Raw genomic sequence first — 10023 nt, forward strand, 5'->3', positions numbered from 1 at the left:
TATCAAAAAACAAAACAGACAAAAATCAATCTACCAACTTTAGAATTTATGAAACATCAGGAATAAGTCTGGAAGGGAAATTGTTTGGTAACCACATATTTAAATGCAGGGTATTTTTCTACCTGAGAGTGGCAGTTTATGTCAATTAGCTGTTATATTACAGCCTGCAACTCTGTCACCACAATACATGGCATATCACTTCACCTCACATCTCTTTCAATGTATGTGAACACATTTCATTCCACACATATTCTGCAGGGGGTTATGGTCAACTCATATTTATGAATTAACAAATTAACACTGAGGTTTCCAGGGACAAGTAGCACAGTAAAAGCAGTATTTACATATCCAGCAAAATATAGTATTTGCACCCTTAGTTGTCCCCCCTGCCTTCCTGAAACAGATTCTCTTTCTTTTGACCAGAAACTGGTAAAGCGTTTTATCAGTTACAGCTTGTGCAGGCCACTGAAGGGCAACAGAATTCCTCACATGTATTCCCTCAGGAAGCCTTTTGGAAGTCCTAACAGAATCTATTTATGTTAAAGAAGAAACCAGTTCAAATGGGAAAGTCTTGCATTCTGCTCAGACATCTGCAGCTGCATCTAAGTGAGCAAAGACAGTGGCACAATACAAGTGGGGAATAGTTGACTCTTGAGGGTCTGATGCCTACAGTATGCACGTCTGAGTGGTTTTTCCTTCAGTCTAGCTCAAAGTCTGGTCCTGTACACTGAATGACCAGTAGCATTTGTGGTTGTGGGCTCCTGAGTGTATCTTTCAGATTTAGTTACAACTGGAAGGAATTTGAATATTGAATCCTTGGAAACTGGTGTTCAGAGAAATCAATGTACAGTAAGCAGAGGCAATCAGGAAATTTCAAAAGCCCCCTCCTGATCCAAGCTAACACACTAACATGGAAACACCTTGTATAAACTTATACAAGTGATTTCTATGCCTTGGTTTCCCGTCTTCAATTCCTATTTTGTACTTTCTCTCTTATCTGTGCTGCAGGGTTTGTTTTGTATCATTCGATAATCTTAGGAGGTCCTTTCCAACCTTAATGATTCTATGATTCTGTGCTTCAAACAAAGCATGATGCATTGCATATGCTCCCAAAGGGTGGTGAGGACAGACTGAATGTTTTTGAAGAAGTAGCCCAGTGAAAGACACAAAAGCAAAGAAATGCCTCTAAAGTGTTACCTGATTGCATTTATATATGGCGATGAAAACATTTCATCTATGGCTTCTGTTATGTGCACCATCCTGACTATTTCAGAGGTTCTCTTTTGGCTAGCAAACTCACAGATCTCAGTGGCCCTTCTGCAGATATCAAGGCAACGTCTTGCATCACCAGACAATGCTGCTACCTGAAAGTAAATATGACAGGATTGTGTCAGTATTTCCTACAAGTTGAGAAACAAGTTTGACAAGAATCAATAGACAAAAAATCCAACCACAAACCAAAGAGCAATGCTACTGTGAACTATGTTACTAGAGTCACAGATTTTAAACAACAATCTTAGTGACCAAAACCGACAGAAGCAACCTTCTCACACTCCCACCCCAATCTCATCATCACAAGTTCGAGACTAAACTTTTTTCTATAACAACAGAAGTCAGAGGATTAAAAAAAAATATCCAGGAAATTCAGTGTGAGCAGTTCAGTTCAACACCAAAAGTTTTCAGAAATGTTATCAAAGACCCTACCACAATCCATGTTCATGCAGACGAAAAAAAATGAGGGGAAGGGAGGGGCAAAAACTCCCCATTTTTCCCATACTCAATAGAATATTGATTTTAAGAGTACACTAATATTTTTAGTAGGCCTCAAAGAAACATCTGGGATAGTGAATTTACATTTACAAGGGCCTGAAATTTCTGAAACTAAGTCTTAAAACACCATTTTTGGTTTACAATTTTAATAAAGCTATGAGCATTCACTAGATAGTCGTACTGGCCTAGTTTTCCCAGTAGATGCTAACATATGAAAGCCCTAGAACCCAGCTGGAGCCAAGAATGAGAAATCCTTTAGAAAAATCTAACTATGAGTTATTTTTCTAGGTTTTCTGAAGAAAAGTCACACTAGAAAAACACTGTAGATTATTCAGTCTGCAAAATCATCAATACTATTCTTCCAAAAAGGTGCTTCCTTCATAACAAAACAAATGCTTATATTTACTTCTGACATATTTATGAGTACTCTTTTTTTAATCCTACAATGATGCTTAGCAGAAAAAGTTTAAGCATATACTCATTGACAGATGTTCTACCATAGTTTTAATAGATGACTACTTGGACATATAATTGCTAACATAAGACATTAAACAATGCATACATCTTAGTTTGAGAAGCTACTGATCCCTAATGCACAACTTTGTTGTACAGCTGAGTATTAAGACGGGCAACAGAACAGTACTATCCATTATGCCAAGGCTTTAAACATCTTAAGAAAGAAAATGAATATGGATATTTCCACTGCCACTGGCATACTAGTTTTTTTTCCCCAAGATCATCCAGTGATGAGAGCACATCCAATGACTCACATTATGCCAAAAAACAGAGAAAGCTGACATCATTATGCATTATCATGACTCTTGTCATGCCTCCAGTCCTTGGAATATACTGCTGCCTTCTCAAAGTAGGTGGAAAAGCGAGGACACTGCTTTAGCAATGTTTCCTGCAAAAATACCCTGTGTACCTTACAGAGAGTCTAGTGTATGATCTGCTACTTGCGCCCCACTTTGTCTCCACTACAGAACACATAAGCACAGAACTAAGTCTGACTATTACTACAAAATTCTCCCCTGCTGCCCCCTCCACTCTTTACCTAGCACAACACGGAGGACATACACTTGTACCATGCTTACCTTTCTGGAAACTAGCTGAATTGCATCCTCTTCAAATGCCTTTAAGCCTTTCAGTCTGGATGAAATAATTTGCTGTAACTGTTTGTAGGTGTAGGGCTGAAAGGACATTCTGGTGAGGCCCTAGAGTAAATAACATAATACAGTGAGAAGTGTTTCTAGTGCTTAAAAACTCTCAACTGCTCAAGCATAGCCTTTATAGTTTTAGTTTCTCTGGTAGGAGCAATCTCTCTTTCACATGCTTCCCCTCCAAATGATATACTTTAATCAATTCTTCCACACCATAGTTGCAAAATAAATGTGCAAATCAACAAAACAGAGTAAGTGAGGACCACTGGTTGTACCTCCCCACCAAAAGGCCTGAGGAGCAAGCACTGCTGCTATTAGAATTCAAAGTTCCCTTACAAAACTTGTAAACAAATCAGTCACCTAATATGACAATCTTTTGGTTACAACTGTTTGCACTTTATTTTTTAATACAGTAAATAGAAGCAATGAAAAAATATTAATATCTCTCCTTTAGCAAATCTGTATACATGTATGTAGTCATACTATTGACTTCACATTAGCAATCAACCAAGAATTAAAAAATCCTCCTCTGGCTCAACCTAGTAAAAACTGCTTTCAGTAGAGAAGGACAATCTATGTTATAGATGGTGCGCTGCCTTTCGTATTCTACAGGAGGCCTGAGTTTTGCATATCTTACGTAAAATTCTTCTCTCTTGTGACTATATGGACTCAGCTGATCTGCGGGTTTAGCAGGTGGGGGAAAGCAATTCACACACTGTGGAACTATTTTTGAGTCACAGAAGGATGGAGGCACAGAGCACTGTTTTTGCAAATCACTTTTCAGAGCAGTGATGAAGAGATGACCTAAGAAAATGTATTCAACACAGGTGTAGAGTGCATCCAACTTTCTCTCCAAAGGTATCCAACAAAGAAAATTTACCAGCTGACGACCATGGCAAACAGAGATAAGTAACTAGGTGCCTGGAATGAAAGGGGAAAGTCTTCTGAACTCTAGAGTAAGCAGCTTAACCATGAAGCATAGCATTTGATTATCCAGATCTTAGTATGTTTAAAAAGACATCTGCATTCATAATTCATTCTTACAAGAACATAGTGTACTTACATAGCATAACATCTGATTAGCAAGCTGGCTCCTAAACTTACTTTGCTAAGATTTATGTGTTCATTATTGGCCCTCTAGAGAGGAAATTATAAAAGCATTGTTCAACTTCTGACATAACCAATCCTACCTTTCTCCTGGATTACTTTTGATTGCATAGAGTATTTAATCTGTTATCATTTTATAGCATAGCAACAAAACTGCTAGGACATACCAGTCTGCTAGCTACTCTGTTCATCATTATTCTCTCTGGCAAGTCCATGGTGTTCGCAATGGCCAAGATGATTAACTTGGAGTGCTTTTGAGTTGGCCAGTCAAATAAATTGTACATCACATTCTGTTTCCGGGTCCACAGAAGATCAAGCTGCAGAGATAGAAGGAGAAGAAAAAGAGACTGAAAAAGAATGGTCTTGTATTTACAATACCTGATGGGAGTTTAGAGGGAGCTAGCTCTGCCACAGAAGGCTTCTTACGTGATTCTGAACAAGCCGTCTCTGTTGTGTTTCCTTTATCCGTCTACTGTTATGACTGCATTTTCTGACTTAGGGCTCTAATCTCTTTCAGAAAAGCACAGTCCTACTAGATGCTTGAACAGTATTAGTAGAGCGATTAAACAGCTGGAGTTTTTAAACACTACTGTGACATTAATGCTACATCTAACAAGATTAAAAGACCATCCATGTGAGAATCTGAATTGGCTTACAGCAAAAAATAAATGTGCATTTGTTTATTACTGAACATAGTACATTCAAGGAGTTTCAAAACTGGATATGACTTATTTCACTGAGTTTTCTCACTGGAAAAGCAGCAGCTGCCAGACAAAATACAGTTGAATTCTATGGTATATAGGACTGGACAGAACAACTCATTCCATGACTTGGACCAACACAAAACATAAAACCAACGTGAAATCCAAGGCAGAGAACAATATGGCAATAGGATACTTGCCCATGTAAATTCAGTTTCCTAATAAGGCTAAGAGAAATTCTTTGAGTGTCTTCTCTGCTAAGTCTATTCCTTTTAAATCACATATTCTCTAAGCATATCTTTTTCCATCCTCCAAAAACCTATTTCTTACAATACTTCAAGGAAAGAGAATGAAAGATTTTTTTGTCTCACCTCATCCACTATCAGCACTGTGGTCTTCCTCTTGGGTCCAGGTGTATTGAACAGTTTTGCCAACAGTACTGCTGCATGGGTTGCTGTCACCTTCTGACCTGTCAGTAACTGGACAAGGATTAAACAATGTTGCAGGTTAATCACACCAAAACCCTGGAAATAGGAAGTTTAACTCCTATTTGGTTTTAACTTTCCTCTAACAATCAGCAACAAGCATTTGGATTTTTTTCCCCATGGGGTCAGAATAAAAAAACAAAATGCAGCAGCTCATAAGAGACTCAGGTCTACCAGAAATGTCCATAAAGAACAACAGAAACAAAAGAATACATAGCTAAAAAGAAAGGCCATTAGAATTGCGTGTGATTTATCTTAAATATAGATTCATTAAGAAATCCTGGACCCAGTCTCAGGAGGACCCTAAACCTAGCATACCTCAAGGGTGTCTCTGAACGCAAAACACCTACTGAAAACCTAAGGCAGTTGACAAGAATAGCCTGACTTCAGTAATCTTGGACTCCCTTTAAAATATTAATGACTCATCAGCCAGATCTAGAACTAAATAATTTACTCAACTCTAAGTTAAAAAAAAACCCTTCAGCAAGAACCGCTTCTGGAATAATCTATGTGGTAAAACAGATGAGCTGACTGTATATTACCTGTTCCCTTGCAGGTCCAGAGATATACAGAAATTAAAGGATGACATTTCAAAATTACATTATATATCTACTGAATCAATTGTTCAACATAGTTCAGAGTCAAGACATAAAGTAAAATGCAGATTGCATTTGGAAATTGTATTTGTTCTCCAGAATCTCCTAACCTGAGATTTCATAATTATCAAACAAGCCAGGGCATGACAATACTGTATAATCTACACTTGTTTCATGTTTCCAATTCAGTCAGGACAGTCTGAATCAGTCATACAAAGCAGTTAGATCCCAGATTCTACAGCTCTGGAACTGAGCATCCGATATACCACAGAGTTCAGTTTGTTGTGGTAGAATTGGCACGCTTACTGTACCCAGGTATCTAAGCTAATCTCTTTCATCTGTCCAGGCCTTTCTGCCCCTGTTCCCTTCTTCTTCATAAACTTTCCTACAACAGTGAGGAAGCTGAACACTCCAGAATTTGCTTCAGTCATGCAAAGAAATTGCAGCAAACTGGAGCTGAGATTGACCTGCAGCAATCAAAAAAGTAGTGGCAGCCTAGCTAGGCTACTTAAGTAACACCTGAGGCAGAAGGAACCATAAGTAAGTGGTTCATTTCACTACATGCTCCCCTGAAGGATATTTAACTGGGTTAGCTTAAAGAGTTCAGGGCCCAGGACAGGGGGCAAAAGTTTTACTTCCAAAGGCCTATTCCCTATTAATTTTAAAGATGTATGCTGAACAGGATAGGAACAAAGAGCGTTAAAATAACATTACCATGATATAAGGTAATTGTCATGAAGTATTTCACTATGCTAAAGAAACAGTGGCCTGGCTACAACAAATCCCTCAGCAAGACACTGTCTAATGCTGGTTTGAGGAAAGGATGCAAATATTTCAGTTTAACCTCCAACTACAAGGATAGGGATATTAGAACAATGTATGCCACTTCCTGCTCAGACGGAAGACGGCAAACAAAAAAATGAGGAAAAAGTTTATAAGAAAAGGGACTAGATGCTTCAGGCAACCATAATTTCAAGTCACTGACTTCAAGTTAGCCTGACAAAGGTCTTCAGCAGTTACTGTCTTAATGCCTATTGAGTGACCTTAATCCAGTCCTCAGAAGGTTAATTCACACCCATATAAAAGCAAGTACAGCTAGTAGTCCAGATGAGACACTGTAGGCTGGTTTGTCATGGAGATCTCAAACACAGTATTGTTGACAGAGATAGTGCCTCTGTAGCTGGACTGCTATGATGACAGACCAATTTAAGACCCCCTTAGAAATCATTCCACTGCTACACTGACTTCCAGAGTTCTCATCTCTATAACCTTTTAAACATACATGTGCAGAAAAAGTTAAAGAAAGGAAAAATATAAACAGAACCTGGTTTAGATTTTTTTTTTTAAAACTTGAGTGGATGTAATAAATCAGGCTATTTCCCAGCCACTGCCCATATGCAGCTGAAAGCAAATAAGTTGTCTATGGCCTTAAGTTAATTTTTTTTTAATCTGCTCTATGATACTGTCTCTCAGGACTACTTGGAAGTATTCCAAGTGCCTTGAATCCTGTAATAAATACATCGAGGATCTGATGGCAAAGCATAAGATTTCTTCTTCTTTCAAACCAGAGGGCCACTGAAGAGGCTTTACTTACCTCTAGTATCTGCACATAAGCTTGGTAAGGGTCAGTCAGCTTCATGCCATTAATCTCTACAAACTGGAATGATGGTAGGTCATCATTTTCTGCAGCTTGCTGAAGACAGCGGATTACTTCATGAACAGTTGCAGTTTTACCTGTTCCAGGCACTCCAGAAATGTACATGCACCTACAAACAGAGAAAAACTTTTCAGCAGCGTGAGCAAAATGGTAACACTTTTAGGATCAATGAGCTGGAATTCCTGCGCTCTGAGACCAGCCTTGACTACTACTCCTTTGTCACTTAAGGCAATTCCTTATATTTCAGTTATTTTATTTGCAAACTGGGACATGTAACAGTGCAAGATGATGGGGGTTTTTATTATTACTGAAGCAATTAACCACATAAAATACTTTATGAATGTAATTTACCTCTTAAAAAAAATGGTTTCCCATACATCCAAAATTGACTAGTTATTTCAGTCATTAATTTGAATCTGTACAATAAAGGAGCCTGCATTATTTCTATGCACAACTCTTCTTAAGGAAGAAAGATACCAGGACAATTCAGCTATGACCTTTAATTCAGCCAAATCATGATAACTTTTTAAATAAAAGTAGCATTGATTGTCTAACTGCTGTTATGCCTTAGGTAGATGTGATCTCAGTTACAGTCTCAAACTCACCCTCCTGTACCATCAATAAGTTTGCTTTCCACAAAGTTATAGATATCCTGGAATTCTTCCTCACGACAAGGCAGAGATTCTGGGATAGCAGAAACATGCAGCCTTTTGATTAAAAAGAAAAAGAATGTTGAAACAGGTCTAAGAGTTGCATTTTCACAGCCTACTGAGGAAAACAAATAGCCACACTCCACCTTTCACAGTGGTGTTTTTCAAATCTCTCTTAAGTACTTAAACTCTGAACACCAATACCAAGTATCCCAAGAGAAATATCCTAGTGTGCTTTTAAGTTTTAGATGGCTGAACCTTCATAAACTAACAGCATGAATATGCAGCAATAAAGATCTAGCTGTTGCAATTCACAATAAGTCAGTGTAGAGGTAGGATTAAACAGGGGAGACTGCCTATAGGAAACTGAAAAAACTAAAACGCAGTTTGAAAGATACAGTCAATCCCGAACGCATTTTTTTATTCCACTGTGAAGATCAGTAAAAAATAAAGTTTTTTTACACACCAAGAGGAGACAGATAGTGTACCTTTATGATCTAAAGCTAATAAGAGAGGATTTTTGTTTTTCTAATGTTGCACAGAATAAAGACAGATACCTAGTTCTGAAGAACTTAGCACGGACCAGTTACAATAATTTGGAACTGTAAAAATAGTATTGTAAATACTACTAGTATTTGTAAATCTAGTAGTGTACTGTAAATTCATAAATGCTCTTCTGGTATCAAAACACCGTGCATTTTTACCAAATTTACTCAATATGGTAAAGATGACATTTCCCTATTTCAGCATAGTTTACTGCTCTGCATACCTGATGCATAATAAAGATGACTTCATCCCTTAAGCACACATTACCTTAATCTGGCTTCTTCTAGTATACTGGCTGGTTTCTGTGCTTCATGGTTGCGCCTGGGAATTTCAGGAGTTGCATTCCAAGGTGTCTTGGGTGTTCCTGGTAAAGGCTGCACAGAAAAGTTACAACCTCAGATTTTCTACATACAGCGATTTCTATTGGAGACTGATCATTCACACAAGTTTCCCAAACATTACTTAAGCACAAAGGCTACCCAGGGATGCCAGAGTACAAGATGAAAAGAGAAATAGTCTTTACAAAGGGAAACACCAAACAAGCCTCATGGTCTTTTCTTCCTAAGGGAAAAAAGAAAAGGGAAAGGGGGCGGTGACAAAGATAATTACACCTTTTAACCATGTGAAGAATTTTTAAATTCTTAATACTCTAAGGTGTTGTGTTACAAAGTGGTTTGGTTCTTAAGAAACAGCAAGCAACTACAAATCGATCTATCTGAATTTTGTTGTCCAAACAAAAAATCCATACAATATCTTAATTATTCTTCTTTGCTGTGCTTACAAGTTATAGCTACATTAGGTTTTCATAAACACAGAGTAAAAATTAGCCAGTGACAGTTTGTACCTGGCTATGGTGCTGAATACAGTCTTAATGAGTCAGGCCTAGGATTCACATAGCCTGGTATCCCATCTCCATCAGTGGCCATGACACTGTGAGAAACTGCTGGCCACACTCTCTGGTGTGGCTGTGAACACTGTAGAGCATCCCTTTTGTGTTGGTAGCCATGTTGCACTCGATAAAGACTACACAGAAATAGAACTAGAATGTCTCAGTGCGCAGCTTACAATAAAAGTAAAAATGGTGGCCATAAATGGATTCATCAGTTTGTTCAGCTCCAGCCCAATCCAACATTTTCCCTGCTTAGGGTAGTTTTCTGATCAACATTGTCTCAACATTCACAATATGCAACTGTTTTATACATTTGCATAACGTACTTATATCAAAGATCCTACGAATCAAGGTAATTTTTCATCAGAAGCTAATGGATTCAGAGACTTAACTTTGGTACATAGGCATCAAGCATTCAAACAATTGGCTCAGAAATAATAAAAACCTTACAGTTTTCTTCAG

General features: G+C 38.0%; 1 protein-coding gene across 1 annotated transcript in view; it reads right to left on the reverse strand.

The window, feature by feature from the left end:
- ORC1 (origin recognition complex, subunit 1) overlaps positions 1-10023 on the reverse strand; it is a 17310-nt gene that overhangs the window by 1687 nt on the left and 5600 nt on the right. Inside the window, exons 8-14 of the mRNA XM_010288370.1 lie at positions 8940-9046; positions 8082-8183; positions 7414-7585; positions 5110-5217; positions 4205-4354; positions 2865-2984; positions 1197-1364 (exon numbers count right to left, since the gene is read on the reverse strand). Coding sequence (XP_010286672.1) covers positions 1197-1364; positions 2865-2984; positions 4205-4354; positions 5110-5217; positions 7414-7585; positions 8082-8183; positions 8940-9046 — 927 coding nt within the window. The remainder of the gene's footprint in view (positions 1-1196; positions 1365-2864; positions 2985-4204; positions 4355-5109; positions 5218-7413; positions 7586-8081; positions 8184-8939; positions 9047-10023) is intronic.

Source organism: Phaethon lepturus, unplaced genomic scaffold, assembly GCF_000687285.1.
Source record: "Phaethon lepturus isolate BGI_N335 unplaced genomic scaffold, ASM68728v1 scaffold19870, whole genome shotgun sequence".
NCBI classification, from domain to species: domain Eukaryota; kingdom Metazoa; phylum Chordata; class Aves; order Phaethontiformes; family Phaethontidae; genus Phaethon; species Phaethon lepturus.